This window comes from Oncorhynchus gorbuscha, linkage group LG03, assembly GCF_021184085.1.
Source record: "Oncorhynchus gorbuscha isolate QuinsamMale2020 ecotype Even-year linkage group LG03, OgorEven_v1.0, whole genome shotgun sequence".
Classification (NCBI taxonomy): Eukaryota; Metazoa; Chordata; class Actinopteri; order Salmoniformes; family Salmonidae; genus Oncorhynchus; species Oncorhynchus gorbuscha.
In genome coordinates, this window is record NC_060175.1 from 6,872,867 (window position 1) to 6,900,589 (window position 27,723).

The 27,723-nt window shown below is 44.3% G+C and overlaps 1 protein-coding gene across 1 annotated transcript in view; it reads left to right on the plus strand.

Annotated features, from left to right (window-relative positions):
- The first annotated feature begins 945 nt into the window (after positions 1-945).
- lmcd1 (LIM and cysteine-rich domains 1) overlaps positions 946-27,723 on the plus strand; it is a 38,618-nt gene continuing 11,840 nt past the window's right edge. The window contains exons 1-6 of the mRNA XM_046338878.1: positions 946-1,224; positions 10,516-10,613; positions 12,934-13,054; positions 13,170-13,295; positions 25,439-25,588; positions 26,055-26,276. Of these exons, the coding sequence (XP_046194834.1) occupies positions 1,198-1,224; positions 10,516-10,613; positions 12,934-13,054; positions 13,170-13,295; positions 25,439-25,588; positions 26,055-26,276 (744 nt within the window). The 5' untranslated portion in view covers positions 946-1,197. The remainder of the gene's footprint in view (positions 1,225-10,515; positions 10,614-12,933; positions 13,055-13,169; positions 13,296-25,438; positions 25,589-26,054; positions 26,277-27,723) is intronic.

Below are 27,723 nucleotides of genomic sequence, written 5' to 3' on the forward strand. Positions count from 1 at the left end.
CAGTATTTGTTTGTGTTTTTGTTGTTTACCTCCTATAGGTGACAGTATTTGTTTGTGTTTTTGTTGTTTACCTCCTATAGGTGACAGTATTTGTTTGTGTTTTTGTTGTTTACCTCACCTATAGGTGACAGTATTTGTTTGTGTTTTTGTTGTTTACCTCGCCTATAGGTGACAGTATTTGTTTGTGTTTTTGTTGTTTACCTCGCCTATAGGTGACAGTATTTGTTTGTGTTTTTGTTTACCTCGCCTATAGGTGACAGTATTTGATAAACGTTTACAAAGGTTGTTCCTGAAATGACAACCTATTTACTATGTAGTGCCCTTAATTTGACCAGGGGACCCATAGGGCTCTGATGATAAACGGTGTACTAAAGGATAAAAGGTGCCATTTCAGTTCATGTTCTCTGAAGTGTGATTTCAGGATTGACTGTAAGATTTAGTAATTAAGAAGGAAAAAAATATAGTTTTGTCTTAAAACCCTAATTCTACTTTACATTGTGTCCTATTTCATACCAATGTTTATATTCTGTTGGGTGTATAAGCAACGTTGGCCCCGTCACACATCGGTTTTTAAAAGCACGGTGGAAATGATTCATTATTCTTACCACATTCCAGAGTAAGTATGGTTGACTGTCTCGTTCTCGTCCCCCGCATTCTAACTTCAGCGCGTGGGTTTGTGCTACGTACGCCTGAATCACTCCACTCTTGCATTATAAAAAGGCCAAATAAAGCCGTTTGGTTTAACAGTACAGGAAACGTCACTCCAACTTTTTAACTAAGAGATCACCACGATGCCTCTACATCCCAAATGACGGCCTCTTCCTATGTAGGGAAGAGGGCACTGTTTGGGACAGGTCCGACGTGAGCAGCACATTCCTCGGGGCCGATATCGCGTACTCACTCTTCGGTGACGTCATGTCTCTCTGTTCCAGAGGATGGGTGTTCACAATGTGGGTGGAGGAGAAAAAGGAAAATACCACTTAAATTCTATTGGTTGTGGGATTTCTTCGTTTTTTCTTCTTTTTTTTGGTTGCTGTGATTGGTTGGCATGAGTGTTCCAGGGAATCCCTCCAGCCAGTCATTTAAGCTGTCTGTTAGACTCATGTGGAGCAGAGAGTCCACAGTCCTCTGAAAAGGAGAGGGCTATTCAATACCATTTCAAAGGGAAAGGTATCTCAGCCCTTCAACTTGAGCACTATGGATTTGACCTCAGGAATAGAGAAGGTGAGTGAAACACTTGTGAATACGTTATTGTGTGTCTCAGATTTGGAGTTAATTTAACTTCTGTTTTTTTTTTTTTTTTTTTTTTTACATTTTCAACCAAAACAAGTAACAAAAATAGTAGCAAATCAGCAGAAAATGAATGAATGAATGCGCTTCTGTATTTCCTGTCACGTTTGCTACTGCTGTACTCTGTTACAGTGTAACATTTTAACACTCAGCTGTGTGTGTTTGCTACTGCTGTACTCTGTTACAGTGTAACATTTTAACACTCAGCTGTGTGTGTTTGGGGATGAAAGGTTTTCTCATTAGAATGCATCGCACAGGCTAAATTAGACTGACCAGTAACGCCTACAAAAAAATCGTAGAAGTAGAGCACATAGAACAGATCTACCTCTTCCTAGACTCCCTTTCATAAGAATAACGGATCTATGACTCAAATTTCTATGTGAATGTATTCAAGGGGGTCGCCCACGCTACATACTGCATACATACTCTCACTGGAAGGAGGTGAAAGACATTTTAACGTGTAGAAAAGATTTCATGTTCGTTTTGATATTGAAAATGGCCCTTCAACAATCACCTGTCCCAGGGTGAGATTCTACAGAGATGGAGAACAGACCATGGAAACAAATACCAAAACTAAGCCAGAACCTTTTTCTAAATCATCTCTGAAATAGTTTGACCGTCCCTTATGGTTTATCCTGACTTTACCCGTTGTTGTGCTGCAGAGGATCACAGCCAATAATACATTCCCTCCCTGTGTATTGTAGGCTACCTCCCCAATGACACCTCAAACCCCGATGCAGTGCACTACTTTTAACCAGAGCCCTATGGCTTCTGGTCAAAAGTAGTGCACTATAAAGGGAATAGGGTGCCATAAGGGACTGATACTTAGTCTCTCTCTTTCTGTTTCTCTCTTTCTGTTTTTCTACAGGATATCATTTAAAGAAGTGTGATTTATAGAGCAACAATGACCCAGTCAATCAACTTGCTATTTGAGATATGCGATATGCTCGCTATTTAGCCGTAAATCGAGTTGCCATGGAAACATTAAAAAATAAAAAGGTCTTTCATTGCAACCACATTAGGGTGTAGAGAAAAGACAAATAGTGTGCTGAGTGGGAAACTGAAGTGTGTGTGTCTAATACCATCTAAACTAGAGGGCCAGGTCAACGACCACTTCACTCTCTTCACGTTGACACATCCCACCGACTATACAGAGGATTGTAGATTAATACAATAGCACACTTCTTTTGTAGTGACATAATCATTATAATAAGAGATCATAATTAGAAACACATTTATAGGTTTCAGGTGTTTCTCTCTGAACACACTATCTGTGAAATTGTTTGTTTTTCCGAAACACTGAGGCAGTGTAGTCTGAAACATCACCACGGTGTAAGTGTAGTCTGAAACATCACCACGGTGTAAGTCTGGTCTGAAACATCACCACGGTGTAAGTGTAGTCTGAAACATCACCACGGTGTAAGTGTAGTCTGAAACATCACCACGGTGTAAGTGTAGTCTGAAACATCACCACGGTGTAAGTGTAGTCTGAAACATCACCACGGTGTAAGTCTGGTCTGAAACATCACCACGGTGTAAGTGTAGTCTGAAACATCACCACGGTGTAAGTGTAGTCTGAAACATCACCACGGTGTAAGTGTAGTCTTTCATAAATGTTAACCCTTACCTATTGTGGAGTTTAGGAGATACAGTGCAGTTGGAAAGTATTCAGACCCCTTGACTTACATAAATGTGATATTTCCGTTTTTTTTTTGTAATAAAAAAAAAATTAAACAATACTAAAAATCTGTTTTTGCTTTGTCATTATTGGGTATGTTGTGTAGATCGATGCGGGGGGAGGGGGGGACGGGACAATTGAATACATTTTAGAGTAAGGCTGTAACGTAACAAAATGTGGAAAAAGTCAAGGGGTCTGAACACTTTGTGTCTGTGTGAACATCATGCTCGTTCAGATTCTTGTTGACTTTAGAGGTCCCATTAGTGCGTAACAGACGTCAGACAGTCTGCCAATCAGAAGTGGCTGCCTCACCCTGCCTGCGTTGCTAACACTCACTTGAAACATACTTCTACTTGCCCAGCGGTTATCAGACCTCTTCCATCACTGTTCAGACACTTACTGCAACTCAAACGGCATCCTATTCCCTTCGTCGTGAACTGCTTTTGACCAGGACCCATAGGGCTGTTCCCACAGGGCTGGTCCCATAGGGCTGTTCCCACAGGGCTGTTCCCACAGGGCTGGTCCCACAGGGCTGGTCCCACAGGGCTGGTCCCACAGGGCTGTTCCCACAGGGCTGGTCCCACAGGGCTGGTCCCACAGGGCTGGTCCCACAGGGCTGGTCCCACAGGGCTGGTCCCACAGGGCTGGTCCCATAGGGCTGGTCCCACAGGGCTGGTCCCACAGGACTGTTCCCACAGGACTGTTCCCACAGGGCTGGTCCCACAGGGCTGGTCCCATAGGGCTGGTCCCATAGGGCTGGTCCCATAGGGCTGGTCCCACAGGGCTGGTCCCACAGGGCTGGTCCCACAGGGCTGGTCCCATAGGGCTGGTCCCATAGGGCTGTTGCCATAGGGCTGTTGCCATAGGGCTGTTGCCACAGGGCTGGTCCCAGGGCTGGTCCCATAGGGCTGGTCCCATAGGGCTGGTCCCATAGGGCTGGTCCCACAGGGCTGGTCCCACAGGGCTGGTCCCACAGTTCTGGTCCCACAGGGCTGTTCCCACAGGGCTGTTCCCACAGGGCTGTTCCCATAGGCCTGTTGCCATAGGCCTGTTGCCATAGGCCTGTTGCCATAGGCCTGTTGCCATAGGCCTGTTCCCATAGGGCTGTTCCCATAGGGCTGTTCCCATAGGGCTGTTCCCATAGGGCTGTTCCCACAGGGCTGTTCCCACAGGGCTGTTCCCACAGGGCTGTTCCCATAGGGCTCTGGTAGTGCGCTATACAGTATAAGGAATAGGCTGCCATTTTGGGATGTGTCATTACAGCCTGGACTAGCCTGAAATAGCCTGAGAGGAATAGGGAGGCTGTTAGCTGTGGATTATAAAAGGGATTTGGTACCACGGTTGCCCTCTAGTTAGTGTAGTTTCTCTAATGTTTTTAATGCTGTGTGTCTAACCGATTCAACAGGGTGTTTTCAACACACCCTCCAGAACAGAAGTGCTGCTTATAGTGTTTCTCTTGTTTCAGTCCGCCGTCTCTCTGAGTCCCAAACGCACCCTATTCCCTACGTAGAGCATATCCATTGTGCTACCAGGGCTGGTGAAACCCTGGATCATTGTTATTCTAACTTCCGCAAAGTTTATAAAGGCCCTCCCCCGCCCTCCTTTTGGAAAAGCTGACCACGACTCCATTTTGTTGCTTCCAGCCTATAGACAGAAACTAAAACAGGAAGCTCCCGCGCTCAGGTCTGTTCAACGCTGGTCCGACCAATCTGATTCCACGCTTCAAGATTACTTCGATCACGATATGTTCCGCATTGCGTCAAACAACATTGACGAATACGCTGATTCGATGAGCGAGTATATTAGCAAGTGCATCGGCGATATCGTACCCACAGTAACTATTAAAACATTCCCAAACCAGAAACTGTGGATTGATGGCAGCATTCGCCTGAAACTGAAAGCGCGAACCACTGCTGTTAACCAGGGCAAGGTGACCGGTAACATGACCGAATAGAAACAGTGTAGCTATTCCCTCCGCAAGGCAATCAAACAAGCTAAGCGTCAGTATAGAGACAAAGTAGAGTCGCAATTCAACGGCTCAGACACGAGGTATGTGGCAGGGTCTACAGTCAATCACGGATTACAAAAAGAAAATCAGCCCCGTCCAAGACCAGGATGCCTTGCTCCCAGACAGACTAAACAACTTCTTTGCTCACTTTGAGGACAATACAGTTCCACTGACATGGCCCGCTAACAAAACCGGTGGACTCTCCTTCACTGCAGCCGAAGTCAGTAAAACATTTAAATGTGTTAACCCCCGCAAGGCTGCAGGCCCAGATGGCATCCCCAGCCGCGTCCTCAGAGCATGCGCAGACCAGCTGGCTCGTGTGTTTACGGACATATTCAATCAAACCTTATCCCAGAAGGCCTACGGAGAGGAGGTGAGGGCCCTCGGAGTGTGGTGCCAGGAAAATAACCTCACACTCAATGTCAACAAAACAAAGGAGATGATTGTGGACTTCAGGAAACAGCAGAAGTAGCACCCCCCATCCACATCGACAGGAGGGTAAGTTTTAAGTTCCTCGGCTTACACATCACGGACAAACTGAATTGGTCCACCCACACAGACAGCGTCGTGAAGAAGGCACAGCAGCGCCTCTTCAACCTCAGGAGGCTGAAGAAATTCGGCTTGTCACCAAAAGCACTCACAAACTTCTACAGATGCACAATCGAGAGCATCCTGGCGGGCTGTATCACCGCCTGGTACGGCAGCTGCTCCGCCCACAACCGTAAGGCTCTCCAGAGGGTAGTGAGGTCTGCACAACGCATCACTGGGGGCAAACTACCTGCCCTCCAGGACACCTCCACCACCCGATGTCACAGGAAGGCCATAAAGATCATCAAGGACAACAACCACCCGAACCACTGCCTGTTCACCCCGCTATCATCCAGAAGGCGAGGTCAGTACAGGTGCATCAAAGCGGGGACCGAGAGACTGAAAAACACCTATCTCAAGGCCATCAGACTGTTAAACAGCCATCACTAACATTGAGTGGCTGCTGCCAACACACTGATTCAACTCCAGCCACTTTAATGTTGGAAAAATGTATGTAAAAAATGTATCACTCGCCACTTTAAACTATGCCACTTAACATAATGTTTACATACCCTACATTACTCATCTCATATGTATACGTATATACTGTACTCTATATCATCTACTGCATCTTAATGTAATACATGCATCACTAGCCACTTTAAACAATGCCACTTAATATAATGTTTACACACCCTACATTACTCATCTCATATGTTTATACTGTACTCAATACCATCTACTGCATCTTGCCTATGCCGTTCTGTACCATCACTCATTCCTATATCTTTATGTACATATTCTTTATCCCTTTACACTTGTGTGTATAAGGTAGCTGTTGTGAAATTGTTAGGTTAGATTACTCGTTGGTTATTACTGCATTGTTGGAACCAGAAGCACAAGCATTTCGCTACACTCGCATTAACATCTGCTAACCATGTGTCTGTGACAAATAAAATTTGATTTGATGAGTTCTGGTCTAAAATAGTGCACTATATAGGGAATAGGGTTCCATAGGGCTCTAGTCTAAAGTAGTGCACTATGTAGGGAATAGGATTCCATCTAAAGTAGTGCACTATGTAGGGAATAGGGTTCCATAGGTCTCTGGTCTAAAGTAATGCACTATGTAGGGAATAGGGTTCCATAGGTCTCTGGTCTAAAGTAGTGCACTATATAGGGAATAGGATTCCATTTGGGTATCTGTATAAGCACTTTGTGGCAACTGGTGATGCCAAAGGGGCGGCAGGGTAGCCTAGTGGTTAGAGCGTTGGACTAGTAACCGAAAGGTTGCAAGTTCGAATCCCCGAGCTGACAAGGTACAAATCTGTCGTTCTGCCCCTGAACAGGCAGTTAACCCACTGTTCCCAGGCCGTCATTGAAAATAAGAATTTGTTCTTAACTGACTTGCCTGGTTAAATAAAGGTAAAATAAAAAATAAAATAAAAAAGTGCTTTATAACATCAATTAAATAGGCTTTGTGTTGATACCGGCTTTGTGGATACCGGCCATTGTATTTTCTGTCAGACTAGGAACCCCCCCCCCCCGCCCCTTCAGGCTTTCTCCAATATAGAGAGAGAGAACCTTGGCTCAGGTCTCAAGTTAAAATAAACATCTTTAAGACACCGATTTGTTACAGTGTGATCTTCCTGAGCCCTTCATTCATGAGGTTGTTATGACTCTTGGCTCAGACTCCGAGACCACACACACACACACACACACACACACACACACACACACACCAGAACACACGTTGCAGGAGGATAACACAGGACACAGAGTTTTTGACAGTTTTTCCTCTGTGGTTTCAAGTTACTGTTAGATTTAATCTTTTAGATTTATTTGAAGATGTAATCTGTTACGTTTTATTGTCTCAACAGTGAGTAGTCATGAATAGCTTCTTTTTTTTAGCAATGACATCATTCTTGTCATGGGAAAGTACCATCGCAACGAATCTGTGATCTAACTACACTGCTCGTCCTGCACACCTGTATTTGTGTGTCACTGTCTGTGTCTCGAGGCAGGGTTTGTGTGTCACTGTCTGTGTCTTGAGGCAGGGTTTGTGTGTCACTGTCTGTGTCTTGAGGCAGGGTTTGTGTGTCACTGTCTAGTTTGTCTAGAAATGTTGTCTGTCCCCTGTCTGTGTGTCATTGTTTTGAGTTTTTTTATTGAATGTTTTACAGCTGTGGTAGCCAGTGCATCTATCTACAGATGTGGTAGCCAGTGCATCTATCTACAGATGTGGTAGCCAGTGCATCTATCTACAGATGTGGTAGCCAGTGCATCTATCTACAGATGTGGTAGCCAGTGCATCTATCTACAGATGTGGCATCTTAATGTGACCCCTTTGGTCACAGGAGGGAATCAGTCCTGCAGCATCACAGGATCTGAATGGGCCGTCACATTCCTTTTCCTGTTGAGGAGGAAAACATTATCTGGCAAAAGAGGGATCAAATGAACACGGCAGATCAGGAAGAGCCTTGGTATTATACAGTGTAGAGCCTTGGTATTATACAGTGTAGAGCCTTGGTGTTATACAGTCTAGAGCCTTGGTGTTATACAGTGTAGAGCCTTGGTATTATACAGTGTAGAGCCTTGGTGTTATACAGTGTAGAGCATTGGTATTATACAGTATAGAGCCTTGGTATTATACCATGTAGAGCCTTGGTATTATACCATGTAGAGCCTTGGTATTATACAGTATAGAGCCTTGGTATTATACAGTTTATAGCCTTGGTATTATACAGTGTAGAGCCTTGGTATTATACAGTGTAGAGCCTTGGTATTATACAGTATAGAGCCTTGGTATTATACAGTGTAGAGCATTGGTATTATACAGTATAGAGCCTTGGTATTATACCATGTAGAGCCTTGGTATTATACCATGTAGAGCCTTGGTATTATACAGTATAGAGCCTTGGTATTATACAGTTTATAGCCTTGGTATTATACAGTGTAGAGCCTTGGTATTATACAGTGTAGAGCCTTGGTATTATACAGTATAGAGCCTTGGTATTATACAGTGTAGAGCATTGGTATTATACAGTATAGAGCCTTGGTATTATACCATGTAGAGCCTTGGTATTATACCATGTAGAGCCTTGGTATTATACAGTATAGAGCCTTGGTATTATACAGTGTAGAGCCTTGGTATTATACAGTGTAGAGCCTTGGTATTATACAGTGTAGAGCCTTGGTATTATACAGTGTAGAGCCTTGGTATTATACAGTATAGAGCCTTGGTATTATACCATGTAGAGCCTTGGTATTATACCATTTAGAGCCTTGGTATTATACAGTATAGAGCCTTGGTATTATACAGTGTAGAGCCTTGGTATTATACAGTGTAGAGCCTTGGTATTATACAGTGTAGAGCCTTGGTATTATACAGTGTAGAGCCTTGGTATTATACAGTGTAGAGCCTTGGTATTATACAGTGTAGAGCCTTGGTATTACACAGTGTAGAGCCTTGGTGTTATACAGTTTATAGCCTTGGTATTATACAGTATAGAGCCTTGGTATTATACAGTGTAGAGCCTTGGTATTATACAGTGTAGAGCCTTGGTATTATACCGTGTAGAGCCTTGGTATTATACAGTGTAGAGCCTTGGTATCATACAGTGTAGAGCCTTGGTATTATACCGTGTAGAGCCTTGGTATTATACAGTGTAGAGCCTTGGTATTATACAGTGTAGAGCCTTGGTATTATACAGTTTATAGCCTTGGTATTATACAGTGTAGAGCCTTGGTATTATACCGTGTAGAGCCTTGGTATTATACAGTGTAGAGCCTTGGTATTATACAGTGTAGAGCCTTGGTATTATACAGTGTAGAGCCTTGGTATTATACAGTGTAGAGCCTTGGTATTATACAGTGTAGAGCCTTGGTATTACACAGTGTAGAGCCTTGGTGTTATACAGTTTATAGCCTTGGTATTATACAGTATAGAGCCTTGGTATTATACAGTGTAGAGCCTTGGTATTATACAGTGTAGAGCCTTGGTATTATACCGTGTAGAGCCTTGGTATTATACAGTGTAGAGCCTTGGTATTATACAGTGTAGAGCCTTGGTATTATACCGTGTAGAGCCTTGGTATTATACAGTGTAGAGCCTTGGTATTATACAGTGTAGAGCCTTGGTATTATACAGTTTATAGCCTTGGTATTATACAGTGTAGAGCCTTGGTATTATACCGTGTAGAGCCTTGGTATTATACCGTGTAGAGCCTTGGTATTATACCGTGTAGAGCCTTGGTATTATACCGTGTAGAGCCTTGGTATTATACCGTGTAGAGCCTTGGTATTATACAGTGTAGAGCCTTGGTATTATACAGTGTAGAGCCTTGGTATTATACAGTTTATAGCCTTGGTGTTATACAGTGTAGAGCCTTGGTGTTATACAGTTTATAGCCTTGGTATTATACAGTTTATAGCCTTGGTATTATACAGTGTAGAGCCTTGGTATTATACTGTGTGTTTGGATTTGGGGGAAAAGAGCAAAAGGGCTCTGAGGCTGTTGAGTGTTTACCTCTGTGTTCGTTGTCTAATCATTATCCCTTTCCTTCCTTCCTTCCTTCCTTTCCCCCTTTCCTTTCCTTACTCTTCCTTCCCCTCCCTTTCCTTTCCTTCCTTCCTTCCCCTCCCTTTCCTTTCCTTCCTTCCTTTCCTTTCCTTCCCCTACCCCTCCCTTTCCTTTCCTTTCCTTCCTTCCTTCCCCTACCCCTCCCTTTCCTTTTCTTTCCTTCCCTCCCTCCTTTCCTTCCCTCCCTCCTTTCCTTCCTTCCCTCCCTCCTTTCCTTCCTTCCTTCCTTCCTTCCTTCCCTTTCCTTTCCTTTCCCTTCCCTTCCCTCCTTCCCCTCCCTTTCCTTTCCTTCCATCCCCTTTCCCTTCCTTCCTTCTTTCCTTCCCCTCCCTTTCCTTCCTTCCTTTCCATCCCCTTTCCCTTCCTTCCTTCCTTCTTTCCTTCCCTCCCTTTCCTTCCCTTTCATTGCCCTTCTTGCCCCTCTATGTCCAGATGTGTGTGGGGCAGCAGCCAGTGTTTCCAGTGGCGAGGGGCGCGACGTGTCTGTCATGTAAAGGGATCTGCTCTGGATTCATCCCACATTCCTGGAGGTAATTTAACCCTAACGATATAAAAACACACATACCACAGAATATTAAGGAAGGTTTTTTAATGACGATAAACAGAATATACAGACAACATATAGATGTAGAATAACACAGAAATCAGGAAGGCATGCACCCAATGGGGCTGCAGTGTGGAGGAGCATGGTTCTAGCTGTGACCTAGAGGGTGACCTTAAACTTACCTTACCTTAACCACGCCACAGCTTAACCACGCCACAGCTTAACCACGCCACAGCTTAACTTTACCTTATGTTACGAATCCCTTTTGGCCCGACAGTCTAGGGGGGATGGTAATGAGACCCGTAACATAACTCATGCAAATTATTATTGTGACAAAGTAAAAGTGTGAATGAAATAACCACGACAACAGAAATCTACCGTCAAACTCCAGGTTTATTTATAAACACACGGTAATGGGGGGAGCAGGAAAAGGGGCTGAGCTGGACCCAAGGAAAGAAACAATAAGTATTCAAAAACACCTCTAAGCTAGACTAGCCTACTTTAACAACAGCTAACTAACTAACCAAAAATACAGTGGGTGGTCCGCCCAGTTCTAACTAGTGTATTTAACAAAGTTCACCTACGGGTAGTGTATGCCCATGGGCGACTTGTCTTGGTTTCCCCCTTTTCCCACCAGCAACAAACAAACACCATAACCAAAACTCACAGGTGATGACAAAGTGCTATGAGGTGCTTAAACAAAAGAGAGGTTAAGACACAAAGCGAGAGTGAAACACAGAGACCTACAGACATGGCATTTACAGAGAGATTGGGCTCTAGAACAAACAAATGATGGGGTTTTTAAACCAAGGGAAAGGAACTGTGATAGGGTAGGAAATAGGAGGAGGTGTGTCTTCTGATTGATGATTGATTGTTGACTGATTGGGGAGTGATGGTTTTCACCTGTGAGGGGAGAAGGAGAGAAAAGAAACACACACACAGGATAACTGTATCCGTAACACCTTACCACAGCTTTACCTTACCTTACCTTACCACAACTTAACCTTACCACAGCTTAACCTTACCACAGCTTTACCTTACCACAGCTTTACCTTACCACAGCTTTACCTTACCACAGCTTTACCTTACCTTACCTTACCACAACTTAACCTTACCTTACCTTACCTTACCACAACTTAACCTTACCTTACCACAGCTTTACCTTACCTTACCTTACCACAACTTAACCTTACCACAACTTTACCTTACCTTACCACAGCTTTACCTTACCACAGCTTTACCTTACCTTACCTTACCACAACTTAACCTTACCACAGCTTTACCTTACCTTACCTTACCACAACTTAACCTTACCACAACTTAACCTTACCACAACTTAACCTTACCTTACCACAGCTTTAACCTTACCACAGCTTTACCTTACCTTACCTTACCACAACTTTACCTTACCTCAACTTTACCTTACCACAACTTTACCTTACCTTACCTTACCACAACTTAACCTTACCACAACTTAACCTTACCACAGCTTAACCTTACCACAGCTTAACCTTACCACAACTTTACCTTACCTTACCTTACCACAACTTAACCTTACCACAACTTAACCTTACCACAACTTAACCTTACCTTACCTTACCACAACTTAACCTTACCTTACCACAACTTAACCTTACCTTACCACAACTTAACCTTACCACAACTTAACCTTACCACAACTTTACCTTACCTTACCACAACTTAACCTTACCACAACTTAACCTTACCACAACTTAACCTTACCACAACTTAACCTTACCACAGCTTAACCTTACCTTACCACAACTTAACCTTACCACAACTTAACCTTACCACAGCTTTACCTTACCTTACCTTAACTTACCACAACTTAACCTTACCACAACTTAACCTTACCACAGCTTAACCTTACTTTACCTTACCACAACTTAACCTTATCTTACCACAGTTTTACCTTACCTTACCTTACCACAACTTAACCTTACCACAACTTAACCTTACCACAGCTTAACCTTACCACAGCTTAACAACATTTACCACAGCTTAACCTTACCACAGCTTAACCTTACCACAGCTTAACCTTACCACAGCTTAACCTTACCTTACCTTACCACAATTTTACTTTACCACAGCTTAACCTTACCACAACTTAACCTTACCACAGCTTAACCTTACCACAACTTAACCTTACCACAGATTAACCTTACCACAACTTAACCTTACCACAGCTTAACCTTACCTTACCACAACTTTACCTTACCTTACCACATCTTTACCTTACCTTACCTTACCATACCCTACCTTACTATACTTGTCATCCCCACCAGGAAAGTGTGCACAGTGTGTGGTTGCAGTGTGGAGGACCACGGCTCCAGCTGTGACATAGACGATGACCACAAGATTGGCCGACTCCTGGCCGACTCCAAATATGCCCACCTGACCGCCAAGGTGATCTTTTATATGATTAATCAGACCATTTAAAAACCCTATTCAGCCATTCTGATTGGATACAGTGCATTTAGAATCATCAATGATCACACATTCTGACCATTTCTGAGAACAGGTGAAGGGCATCCGGGTGTACAAACGTAACCGTATGGTCGTCACCAACTCTGTCGTCTCAAAGAAGGACCCCACCTTCAACACCATCACCTACGACTGGGCCCCGCCAGGACTCACACAGAAACTGGTGAGAGAGGGAGATGTTCACATACGATTGGGAGGGAGGGAAACGTTCAATACCATTACATACAACCTACAATACCTGGTTAAATCAAATCAAATGTATTTATATAGCCCTTCGTACATCAGCTGATATCTCAAAGTGCTGTACAGAAACCCAGCCTAAAACCCCAAACAGCAAGCAATGCAGGTGTAGAAGCACGGTGGCTCGGAAAAACTCCCTAGAAAGGCCAAAACCTAGGAAGAAACCTAGAGAGGAACCAGGCTATGTGGGGTAGCCAGTCCTCTTCTGGCTGTGCCGGGTGGAGATTATAACAGAACATGGCCAAGATGTTCAAATGTTCATAAATGACCAGCATGGTCGAATAATAACAAGGCAGAACAGTTGAAACTGGAGCAGCAGCACAGTCCGGTGGACCGGGGACAGCAAGGAGTCATCATGTCAGGTAGTCCTGGGGCACGGTCCTAGGGCTCAGGTCCTCCGAGAGAGAGAAAGAAAGAGAGAATTAGAGAGAGCATATGTGGGGTGGCCAGTCCTCTTCTGGCTGTGCTGGGTGGGGATTATAACAGAACATGGCCAAGATGTTCAAATGTTCATAGATGACCAGCATGGTCGAATAATAGTAATATATAATAATAATATAATAATATAATAATATATGCCATAATAGTAAGGCAGAACAGTTGAAACTGGAGCAGCAGCATGGCCAGGTGGACTGGGGACAGCAAGGAGTCATCATGTCAGGTAGTCCTGGGGCATGGTCCTAGGGCTCAGATCAGTTGAAACTGGAGCAGCAGCATGGCCAGGTGGACTGGGGACAGCAAGGAGTCATCATGTCTGGTAGTCCTGGGGCATGGTCCTAGGGCTTAGGTCCTCCGAGAGAGAGAAAGAAAGAAGGAGAGAATTAGAGAACGCACACTTAGATTCACACAGGACACCGAATAGGACAGGAGAAGTACTCCAGATATAACAAACTGACCCTAGCCCCCCGACACAAACTACTGCAGCATAAATACTGGAGGCTGAGACAGGAGGGGTCAGGAGACACTGTGGCCCCATCCGAGGACACCCCCGGACAGGGCCAAACAGGAAGGATATAACCCCACCCACTTTGCCAAAGCACAGCCCCCACACCACTAGAGGGATATCTTCAACCACCAACTTACCATCCTGAGACAAGGCTGAGTATAGTCAAATGGTTCCTTATGGAACCTGGTTAAATGGTACCTTATGGACCCTGGTCAAAGTAAATAATAGGAAACTTAACAGCACAGAGAACTAGAGGCTTACAATATATAATGATATCATTAAGGTCAACTTCGTTCCAGGCTTGTTGTAGTAAATCCAGCAGTCTACAGGCATTCTTCTCCTTAGTCAGAGTTGTTCGGTCCATGTGCCACAGCCAGCGCCTGCTTGACTGGCTCCGTCACGTCTGACCTAAACAACAGACCACTGAGCAGAACAACTTCTGCACACCTGAAATATCAAATTACCAGGTGCAGATCCTGTCAAATTCAAATCTGGGTCTCAAATCCAGTTCCATTGCCCTCTTTTCATTGTTTTTGGGTGATTCCCCTCTAATTAGGGACTGATTTAGACCTGGGACACCAGGTGGGTGATTCCCCTCTAATCAGGGACTGATTTAGACCTGGGACACCAGGTGGGTGATTCCCCTCTGATCAGGGACTGATTTAGACCTGGGACACCAGGTGGGTGATTCCCCTCTAATCAGGGACTGATTTAGACCTGGGACACCAGGTGGGTGATTCCCCTCTGATCAGAGACTGATTTAGACCTGGGACACCAGATGGGTGATTCCCCTCTGATCAGGGACTGATTTAGACCTGGGACACCAGGTGGGTGATTCCCCTCTGATCAGGGACTGATTTAGACCTGGGACACCAGATGGGTGATTCCCCTCTGATCAGGGACTGATTTAGACCTGGGACACCAGGTGGGTGATTCCCCTCTGATCAGGGACTGATTTAGACCTGGGACACCAGGTGGGTGATTCCCCTCTGATCAGGGACTGGTTTAAACCTGGGACACCAGGTGGGTGATTCCCCTCTAATCACGGACTGATTTAGACCTGGGGACACCAGGTGGGTGCAATAATTATCAGGTAGAACAGAAAACGAGCAGTAGTCCAGACCTCGCAAGGTAAGAGTTAAAAACCTCTGCCTAGATCATCTTAGATGATAGGAGAAGGTAATATTCAGGATCTCGTAGGGCTAGGTGATAGATGGTAGGAGAAGGCAGTAGATTTGAAGCAAAAACCCCAATGAACTCTAGATCCCTTCCTATAGAGTAAACACAGATTAGATGCAGTAGCTAAGTTTCCATCCAATTAGATGCAGTAGCTAAGTTTCCATCCAATTAGACGCAGTAGCTAGGTTTCCATCCAATTAGACGCAGTAGCTAGGTTTCCATCCAATTAGACGCAGTAGCTAGGTTTCCATCCAATTAGACGCAGTAGCTGGGTTTCCATCCAATTAGACGCAGTAGCTGGGTTTCCATCCAATTAGACGCAGTAGCTGGGTTTCCATCCAATTAGACGCAGTAGCTGGGTTTCCATCCAATTAGACGCAGTAGCTGGGTTTCCATCCAATTAGACGCAGTAGCTGGGTTTCCATCCAATTAGACGCAGTAGCTGGGTTTCCATCCAATTAGACGCAGTAGCTGGGTTTCCATCCAATTAGACGCAGTAGCTGGGTTTCCATCCAATTAGACGCAGTAGCTGGGTTTCCATCCAATTAGACGCAGTAGCTAGGTTTCCATCCAATCGGCAACAGATTTTCATGCAAATATTCTAAAATCTGCAGAAGAACAGTATGCACATTTTGGCAGCAGAGATGTGTTCCCGTCAAATGAACTTGGTGTGGACTAAAGGCTGTGTGTGATGACGTAGTGCACATTTGCGGTGAAATACCCATATATCGAAAGAAAAATACAAGTTGAATGGGTTTCCATCGTATTTTCAACTCTACTGATGGGTTTTTCACAATAGTTTTTTTTCGTTATATAGCCAGTGCTTGACTTGGACTGAAATATATGCCGGTACTCATTTTTTTGGTGGCGGTACTGTTTATGCCAGTATGGGGTGGCAGGGTAGCCTACTGGTTGGAACGTTAACAGTTAGCAGTTAACCCACTGTACCTAGGCTGTCATTGAAAATAAGAATGTGTTCTTAACCTGTTACTCCTACCCCCTACTTTTTCGAACATTCTGTTAAAAATCGCGCAACATTTCAGCGCCCTGCTACTCATGCCAGGAATATAGTATATGCATATGATTAGTATGTGTGGATAGAAAACACTCAGACGTTTATAAAACTGGTTAAATTACGGCTGTGACTATAACAGAACGTGCGTTTCATCGAAAAGTGCAAGAAAATCTGATCACTGAAAATGGAAATAAATATCCATGCGCCACTTCCAGGAATTGTTAAAGGTGAACCGGATTAAATGAGGCTGAGGTTGCAGTACTACAGCTTCCACACGATGTCTAGAGTCTTGTCATTTGCTTCGGCTTTGACACAAGAGAACCGATTCCCTCCGGTCTCCGACCAGATGTTTTGGTTGAGATTTCTCCTGAAATTTTTTCCAGACGGACACCTATAGAATTTACATCGCCTCCTGATGAATTTTATCGCTTATTAACGTGTACTAATACCTAAAGTTGCATTACAAAAGTATTTCGAAGTGTTTTGTGAAAGTTTATCGTCAAATTTTTAATTTAAAAAAATGACGTCACGTTATGAAACACTATTTTTTTTCGTTTATCACACAGTCTTCATAGATCGATATATAGGCTATATATGGACCGATTTAATCGAAAAAAAAGACCCAATAGTGATTATGGGACTTCTAGGAGTGCCAACAAAGAAGATGGTCAAAGGTAATGAATGTTTATATATTTAATTGTGCGGTTTGTGTAGCGCCGACTATGTTAATTATTTTGTTTACGTCCCCTGCGGGTCTTTTGGGGTGTTACATGCTATCAGATAATAGCTTCTCATGCTTTCGCCGAAAAGCATTTTAAATATCTGACTTGTTGCCTGGATTCACAAAGAGTGTAGCTTTTAATTCAATACCCTGCATGTGTATTTTAATGAACGTTTGAGTTTTAACTAATACTATTAGCATTTAGCGTAGCGCATTTGCATTTCCAGATCTCTAGATGGGACGCCTGCGTGCCAGGTAGAACCAAGAGGTTAACTGACTTGCCTGGTTAAATAAAGGTGAAAAAAATAAAATATTTACGTGCAGGACCTCCAGAATACTTTTGAGCTAATATTCTATAAGAGGAACAAGCACTGGATATAGTGAATGTGCCCATTCCGGTTTTGGCACGTGCGCTCTAGCCAACAGCTCGCAGATACAGAGCAGGTATAGCCGAAATAATTAAATAATTATGGGCAAAAGAGCAAGATCATCATGTCACCATAATAAGACCCTGGATATTTACTGGAAGAGGAGCATCAAGCTCATCACCGTGCACTTTCACCACCCTGGGAAGTTCATCAAAACGTATTTCATCTGTAGCCTAATAAACTGCATGATGTCCCGAGTGGTAGTGGGAGGATACACGTCATATCATCGCGTGACTACATGTTTACTTCAATATGATGGTTATTATATCAATATGGCCTTTATGGAAGAGTGGCAAGAAGAAAGCCATTTCTTAAAGATATCCATAAAAGTGTTGTTTAAAGTTTGCCACAAAACACCTGGGAGACACACCAAACATGTGGAAGAAGGTGCTCTGGTCAGATGAAACCAAAATTGAACTTTTTGGCAACAATGCAAAACGTTATGTTTGGCGTAAAAGCAACACAGCTCATCACCCTGAATACACCATCCCCACTGTCAAACATGGTGGTGGCAGCATCATTGTCTAGCCCGGCTGATTTGTAGGGGTCCAGATTTTTCAGCTCTTTCAGAACATCAGCTGAATGGATTTGGGAGAAGGAGAAATGGGGAAGGCTTGGGCGAGTTGCTGTTTGGGGTGCAGTGCTGTTGACTGGGCTAGGAGTAGCCAGGTGGAAAGCATGGCCAGCCGTAGAAAAATGCTTATTGAAATTCTCATTTATGGTGGATTTATCAGTGGTGACAGTGTTTCCTATCTTCAGTGCAGTGGGCAGCTGGAAGGAGGTGTTCTTATTCTCCATGGACTTTACAGTGTCCCAGAACTTTTTTGAGTTAGTGTTGCAGGAAGCAAATTTCTGCTTGAAAAAGCTAGCCTTGGCTTTTTTAACTGCCTGTGTATAACTGTTTCTAGCTTCCCTGAACAGCTGCATATCACGGGGGCTGTTCGATGCTAATGCAGAACGCCATAGTGTTTTTGTGTTGGTTAAGGGCAGTCAGGTCTGGGGAGAACCAAGGGCTATATCTGTTCCTGGTTCTAAATTTCTTGAATGGGGCATGTTTATTTAAGATGGTTAGGAAGGCATTTAAAAAATATATCCAGGCATCCTCTACTGACGGGATGAGATCAATATCCTTCCAGGATACCCCGGCCAGGTCGATTAGAAAGGCCTGCTCGCTGAAGTGTTTCAGGGAGCGTTTTACAGTGATGAGTGGAGGTTGTTTGACCGCTGACCCATTACGGATGCAGGCAATGAGGCAGTGATCGCTGAGATCTTGGTTGAAGACAGCAGAGGTGTATTTAGAGGGGAAGTTGGTTAGGATGATATCTATGAGGGTGCCCGTGTTTAAGGCTTTGGGGGGGGTACCTGGTAGGTTCATTGATAATTTGTGTGAGATTGAGGGCATCAAGTTTAGATTGTAGGATGGCTGGGGTGTTAAACATGTTCCAGTTTAGGTCGCCTAGCAGCACGAGCTCTGAAGATAGATGGGGGGCAATCAGTTCACATATGGTGTCCAGAGCACAGCTGGGGGCAGAGGGTGGTCTATAGCAGGCGGCAACGGTGAGAGACTTGTTTTTAGAGAGGTGGATTTTTAAAAGTAGAAGTTCAAATTGTTTGGGTACAGACCTGGATAGTAGGACAGAACTCTGCAGGCTATCTTTGCAGTAGATTGCAACACCGCCCCCTTTGGCACAAGCATTTCGCTACACTTGCATTAACATCTGCTAACCATGTGTATGTGACAAATACAATTTGATTTGATTCTATCTTGTCTGAAAATGTTGTAGTTTGGAATTAAAATTTCTGAATTTTTGGTGGTCTTCCTAAGCCAGGATTCAGACACAGCTAGAACATCCGGGTTGGTAGAGTGTGCTAAAGCAGTGAATAGAACAAACTTAGGGAGGAGGCTTCTAATGTTAACATGCATGAAACCAAGGCTATTACGGTTACAGAAGTCATCAAAAGCGAGCACCTGGGGAATAGGAGTGGAGCTAGGCACTGCAGGGCCTGGATTCACCTCTACATTGCCAGAGGAACACAGGAGGAGAAGAATAAGGGTGCGGCTAAAAGCAATAAGAATTGGTTGTCTAGAACGTCTGGAACAGAGAGTAAAAGGAGGTTTCTGGGGGTGATAAAATAGCATCAAGGTATAATGTACAGACAAAGGTATGGTAGGATGTGAATACAGTGGAGGTAAACCTAGGAATTGAGTGAGGAAGAGAGAGAGATATTGTCTCTAGAAACATCATTGAAACCAGGAGATGTCATTGCATGTGTGGGTGGTGGAACTAATAAGTTGGATAAGGTATATTGAGCAGGACTAGAGGCTCTACAGTGAAATAAGCCAATAAACACTAACCAGAACAGCAATGGACAGGACATATTGACATTCAGGAGAGGCATCCTTAGTCGAGTGATCAAAAGGGTCCAGTGAGTGGAGAGGTTGGTTGGGGGTCACGGCGATTTAGACAGCTAGCCAGGCCATCGGTAGCAAGTTAGCATAGGATGGAGGTCTGTTATTAGCCACCTCTTGCGTTCCATCAGTAGATTAGTGGGGTTCCGTGTGGTAGAGGGGATTAATCCAAATCACACAACAAAAAATAAATAAAAACAATAGATAAAGTTATAGAGGCCCAAGAAGAAACATAATAAAAATAAATTTTTCCGATTGTCTATTCTGAGAGCAGCCGGTAAGACAGCTAACGGTTAGCAGGCCGCAGATGGGCGTTCAGGTAACGTCGTGACGGAGGAGCCAGCCGGATCTCCTTCAGGTAGATAACGTCGGCAGTCCAGCTGTAAAGGCCCGGTGGGGCTCCCGCGTGGGCAGTAAAACGGGTCCGGATAGGTGACTGCAGCCCAGGAGCGATTGATGGAACTCCATCGGTTGCTCCGGAATCGACGAAAGCAGATAGTCACACGGATAGCAACTAGTTAGCTGTGAGATCCGGGCATGAATGTCCAGAGAGCAGTTGAAATCCAGGGACAGAGAAAAATTGGTCCGGAATGTTCCGCTCCGAGCCGCACTGCGCCGCACAAAACTGGCGACAGATCTTCGAGCCAAAGGACAGCTGATGACCACAAATCGTGGTCAGCTGAACACCAACGATTTGCCAGTAAAGAAGCTAACTAGCCTCTGAACTAGCTTCTGACCAGCCTCTGGATTAGCTTCTGGGCTAGCTCCTGGCTAGCTTCTGGCTAGTTTCTGGCTAGCTTCCTGGAGTTTCTGGCTAGCTTCTGGCCAGCCTCTTGGAGGACTGCAGATCTGAGGTAAATAATACTTATTTATAAATTCAAATTGGTGAGGCGGGTTGCAGGAGAGTGCCCCGAAGATGAGTTGATGGAAAACAAAAATAAAATGTATGTGAAAAAAGTTGCAAATATATATATATAGGACACGACAAGACAAGGACAAAAGACGTCTGAACTGCTATGCCATCTCGGTAACTTTTCTTCAGCAGGGACAGATGGTTAAAATTGATGGGAAGATGGATGGAGCCAAATACAGGACCATTCTGGAAGAAAACCTGATGGAGTCTGCAAAAGACCTGAGACTGGGACGGAGATTTGTCTTCCAAAACATAAAGCAAAATCTACAATGGAATGGTTCAAAAATAAACATATCCAGGTGTTATAAGTGACTTAAATGTAAATGTAAATGTAAATGTTAGAATGGCCAAGTCAAAGTCCAGACCTGAATCCAATCGAGAATCTGTGGAAAGAACTGAAAACTGCTGTTCACAAATGCTCTCCATCCAACCTCACTGAGCTCGAGCTGTTTTGCAAGGAGGAATGGGAAAACATTTCAGTCTCTCGATGTGCAAAACTGATAGAGACATACCCCAAGCGATTTACAGCTGTAATCGCAGCAAAAGGTGGCGCTACAAAGTATTAACTTAATTAAACCTCTTCAGTCTACCCTCTACTTTTTTGAACATTCTGTTAAAAATCGCGCAACATTTCAGCACCCTGCTACTCATGCCAGGAATATAGTATATGCATATAGTTAGTATGTGTGGATAGAAAACACTCAGACGTTTATAAAACTGGTTAAATCACGGCTGTGGCTTTAACATAACGTGCGTTTCATTGAAAAGTGCAGGAAAATCTGATCACTGAAAGTGGAAAAATATATCCATCTGCCGCTTCAACCCATTGTTATGGGCGAAAGACATTAAATATGGCTGAGGTTGCAGTACCTACAGCTTCCACACGATGTCAACAGTCTTGTCATTTGCCTAGGATTTGTTTCTTGGTCAAACAAACAAGAGACAGCCCATTTCTTCCGATCTCCGACCGGATATTTTGGTTGAGAAAAAATAGACTGACAGTATTTCAAGATGGATCCCTATAGAAAACACTTCGTCTCGTGATTAATTTGATCGCTTATTAACGTTTACTAATACCTAAAGTTGCATTACAAAAGTATTTCGAAGTGTTTTGTGAAAGTTTATCGTCGATAGTGATAATAGTGATTATGGGTGATAGTGATTATGGGACATCTAGGAGTGCCAACAAAGAAGATGGTCAAAGGTAATGAATGTTTTATATTTTATTGTGCGGTTTGTGTAGCGACGACTATGCTAATTATTTTGTTTATGTCCCCTGCCGGTCTTTTGGGGTGTTACATGCAAACAGATAATAGCTTCTCATGCTTTCGCCGAAAAGCATTTTAAAAATCTGACTTGTTGCCTGGATTCACAACGAGTGTAGCTTTAATTCAATACCCTGCATGTGTATTTTAATGAACGTTTGAGTTTTAACTAATACTATTAGCATTTAGCGTAGTGCATTTGCATTTCCAGAGCTCTAGATGGGACGCCTGCGTGCCAGGTAGGAGCAAGAGGTTTTAAGGGGGCAATATAATAATTTTGCACGCCCAGTTTTTCAGTTTTTGATTTGTTAAAAAAGTTTGAAATATCCAATAAATGTCGGTCCACTTAATGACTGTGTCCCACTTGTTGTTGATTCTTCACAAAAAAATACAGTTTTATATCTTTTGTTTGAAGCCTGAAATGTGACAAAAGGTCGCAAAGTCCAAGGGGGCAGAATACTTTCGCAAGGCACTGTACATATATACTCTGTTAGTGGGCTAGTAGATATATATATATATACTCTGTTAGTGGGCTAGTAAATATATCTACTCTGTTAGTGGGCTAGTAAATATATCTACTCTGTTAGTGGGCTGGCTAGGATAGGATAAGTAATCCCTCTCCCCCCCCCCTTTAAGATTTAGATGCACTATTGTAAAGTGACTGTTCCACTGGATGTGGAATGCCAATTTGTAAGTCGCTCTGGATAAGAGCGTCTGCTAAATGACTTAAATGTAAATGTAATGTAATGTAATATATATACTCTGTTAGTGGGTTAGTAAATATATATACTCTGTTAGTGGGCTAGTAAATATATATACTCTGTTAGTGGGTTAGTAAAAATATCTACTCTGTTAGTGGGCTAGTAAATATATATACTCTGTTAGTGGGCTAGTAAATATACTCTGTTAGTGGGCTATTAATATATATACTCTGTTAGTGGGCTAGTAAATATATCTACTCTGTTAGTGGGCTAGTAAATATATCTACTCTGTTAGTGGGCTAGTAAATATATATACTCTGTTAGTGGGCTAATAATTATAATAAAATCAAATTTATTTGTCACATACACATGGTTAGCAGATGTTAATGCGAGTGTAGCGAAAATCTACTCTGTTAGTGGGCTAGTAAATATTTGTGGTCTCTATAAGAATACTTCAGAGTTATATGATGCAACTAGGAACATTATCCAGTCCATGTCCGTGTTGCAGTCTGCTTACTGAAGCCTCCTTACTGAAGCCTCCTTACTGAAGCCTCCTTACTGAATCCTGCCTCCTGAAGCCTGCTTCCTGAAGCCTGCTTCCTGAAGCCTGCCTCCTGAAGCCTGCTTACTGAAGCCTGCATCCTGAAGCCTGCATCCTGAAGCCTGCATCCTGAAGCCTGCCTCCTGAAGCCTGCCTCCTGAAGCCTGCCTCCTGAAGCCTGCCTCCTGAAGCGTGCTTACTGAAGCCTCCTTACTAAAGCCTGCTTACTGAAGCCTGCCTGAAGCCTGCCTGTGGGGAGGGCGTGCATGTGTGTGTATGTATTTGTGTGTGTGTGTGTGTGGTACAGCCTGTCTGTCTATCTGTGACTGGTTTAGCCTTCAAGCCTTCATCAGGACACACTAATGACATGCAAGCCTGTAGAGTGGTGATAGGTCAGCTTTACCCCAGGATCATTGAGTGGTGATAGGTCAGCTTTACCCCAGGATTGTAGAGTGGTGATAGGTCAGCTTTACCCAAGGATTGTAGAGTGGTGATAGGTCAGCTTTACCCCAGGATTGTAGAGTGGTGATAGGTCAGCTTTACCCCAGGATTGTAGATTGGTGATAGGTCAGCTTTACCCCAGGATTGTAGAGTGTGAGGCAGACAGAGAGTGGGGAGAAGAGGTTTACCCCTTAAAGATTGCTGTAGCCCCCCCCCAACCCAAAGAAAAGCAACTATGGAGGGATGGATGTGCTAGGTCACAGAGTGCTGACAGTAGAGAGAAGGAGGGATGATTGTGCTTGGTCACAGAGTGCTGACAGTAGAAGAAAAGGAGGGATGATTGTGCTAGGTCACAGAGTGCTGACAGTAGAAGAGAAGGAGGGATGATTGTGCTAGGTCACAAAGTGTTGACAGTAGAAGAGAAGGAGGGATGATTGTGCTAGGTCACAGAGTGCTGACAGTAGAAGAGAAGGAGGGATGATTGTTCTTGGTCACAGAGTGCTGACAGTAGAAGAAAAGGAGGGATGATTGTGCTAGGTCACAGAGTGCTGACAGTAGAAGCCTGGAGGTCCGAATAGGGAGTGATGATCTATTTTCCAGCACTGTGAGGACTGCTTGGCCACCACTCTGAAACATGTCCCAAAAGCACCTTATTCCCTAAATAGTGCACTACTTTTGACCTGGAGCCATAGGGTCAGCATCCCAAATGACACTCTATTCACTACATAGTGCTCTACTTTTGACTTGCGGTTATGGTAAAAACATTTTTTTTAAATAGTGCACTATATAGGGAATAAGGTGTCATTTGGGACGCAGGACCCACAAGTCAGGGCCTGTGAAGTATTTATCTGGTTTAAAAGGACACATCCCATGTCCCAAAGCCAGGTAGTGTTGCTGCCTACAGTCACGTACAATATAAAGCTTTGTTGAAAGACCAACTGTAAGTTCTCTTGAGTCTGTGCTTTACATAGGAGGTCATCTATGAATGTTTGAACATCTTGGCTATGTTCTGTTATAATCTCCTGTTGGTCATCTATGAATGTTTGAACATCTTGGCCGTGTTCTGTTATAATCTCCTGTTGGTCATCTATGAACGTTTGAACATCTTGGCCATGTTCTGTTATAATCTCCACCGGGCACAGCCAGAAGAGGACTGGCCACCCCTCATAGCCTGGTTCCTCTCTAGGTTTCTTCCTAGGTTTTGGCCTTTCTAGGGAGTTTTTCCTAGCCACCGTGCTCCTACACCTGCGTTGCTTGCTGTTTGGGGTTTTAGGCTGGGTTTCTGTACAGCACTTTGAGATATCAGCTGATGTACGAAGGGCTATATAAATAAATTTGATTTGATTTAACTCTGTCACACTGGTCTGGTGCTGTTGTTGTTGTTGCTGTAAAGTTGAGTCCTCAGTCCTTGTTGTTTCATGTAGTTTACTCTCTCCTGGGCTGTGTTAACTCCTCTCCCTCTCTCTCTCCCCCTCTCTCAACCTCTCTCTCCCTCTCCCTCTTTAGGCCATGCTGTACATGGCGTTGGTCCCGGAGGAGAAGCGTCCAGTAGCAGGGACGGAGGGAGCGATGTACCGGCGCAGGCAGTTGATGAGACAGCTACCTGTCTACGATCAGGACCCCTCCCTGTGCCACGGGTCTCTGTCAGAGGACCAGGTTAGATTTTGGTGCCGTCCAAATCATCTTTATGTTTGTATTTAAGCCTCCATTTTGGAATTTTGTCCAGATTATCGACAGGCCACTTCTTCCACTATTCTAATTTTGATTCATATTCTTCATTAAAAAACAAACATTTGACTATTTATGAATAGACCTACGTATAAAGATGCACTAGCTGTGACAAACATAACGTCCATTTAACATTGTTGTGGCTAAATTTACACCATATAGGGCAGGTAGCCTAGTGGTTAGAGCAAGATCAAATCCCCGAGCTGACAAGGTACAAATCTGTCGTTCTGCCCCTGAACAAGGCAGTTAAACCACCGTTCAAATTCGTATTTTCAATATGAATTTGTTCTTAACTGACTTGCCTGGTTAAATAAAGGTCAAATACAAAATAGAATGAATTAATTAATTAGCCTGAATGCTTATTTCCCATCGTTGGTCTTGATCCTTCCACCAGCTGCAGGCCATGTCTGTCTTCATGAAGCGCTACAAAGAGGAGGCTCTAGGAGTAGGGGAGGTGGCGCTGCCTGGGGAGGGAGGCGCTAACCCTCCGCCCGTCATCAAAGGACAGAAGAACGGGGCTGTGACCGGGGGACCTAGGAAGGCCCCCATTATCCAGTCAGACCCTAACACGACCACCACCAACGGGACAGACGACCACTATAAGAAGAGTAAATATGTAAGTCTTTGCAATAGAGTAATTACAGTTTTAAAATATATATATATATAAACATTTGCATCTACATGAACTTATACACACTCATTCATCCACAAACAAATACATTCACATGCCACTTAAATGGGAGTATTCTGTTGTATTGGCTCACTGCACTTTAGACTTAAACTGAGAAACTTGGTAACAACCTGCGAAATGTACTAAATAAATGTCCAATGAGAGACCAGATGTTTATTTGTTTATTTCCTGTCTGTCCCAGACCTGGGTTCAAATATTATTTGAAATCTTTCAAACTACTTGTTTTATCCCTGGAGTACCAGATGGGTGGGGTTTTCCATTTAGAAAATATTCTACAGGGCCATTAAAGCCAGACAAGCTCAATCAAGCGCAGATCAAGTATTTGAAAGGATTTCTAATAGTATTTAAACCCAGGTCTGTTCTGTCCCCACCTCCTGTCCCTGCCTCCTGTCCCCGCCTCCTGTCCCTGTCCCCGCCTCCTGTCCCCGCCTCCTGTCCCTGTCCCCGCCTCCTGTCCCTGCCTCCTGTCCCTGTCCCTGTCCCCGCCTCCTGTCCCTGCCTCCTGTCCCCTATCCCTGTCCCCGCCTCCTGTCCCTGTCCCTGTCCCCGCCTCCTGTCCCTGCCTCCTGTCCCCGCCTCCTGTCCCTGTCCCTGTCCCCTGTCCCTGTCCTCCTGTCCCTGTCCCTGTCCCCGCCTCCTGTCCCTGCCTCCTGTCCCCGCCTCCTGTCCCTGTCCCCGCCTCCTGTCCCTGTCCCCGCCTCCTGTCCCTGTCCCCGCCTCCTGTCCCTGTCCCCGCCTCCTGCTCCAAGCCTTTCAATCTTACTTTTGTCTTTCATCCCTCCATATATCAATGCAACGTAAAGGTATTTCTATTATACGTTTTCATTTAACTAGACAAGTTAGTTAATTTAATGAACAAATTGTTATTTATAACAAGGCTGGGACATAACATCAATACAATATAAAAGTATAATTTGACATTTTTTTTAAGAGAACTTGTTTTGACAAGGCTCATTTTCATTATTTTAACTACTGTTTCCTTTTAATGAACTTGGACTAGGGAACTAGACATTTTCCATTGTCAGATTAGGTCGCTGTTAGCTAATTAACTAGTCGTTCCCTAGAGGCTACAAATTGAGAGGCGGACGGGGAGAGGGAGGCGGACGGGGAGAGGGAGGCGGACGGGGAGAGGGAGGCGGACGGGGAGAGGGAGGCGGACGGGGAGAGGGAGGCGGACGGGGAGAGGGAGGCGGACAGGGAGGAGGCGGACAGGGGAGAGGAGGCGGACAGGAGAGGGAGGCGGACAGGAGGGAGGGAGGCGGAGGGAGGCGGACAGGGAGAGGCGGACAGGGAGAGGCGGACAGGGGGAGGCGGACGGGGAGAGGCGGACAGGGAGAGGCGGACAGGAGAGGCGGACAGGGAGAGGCGGACA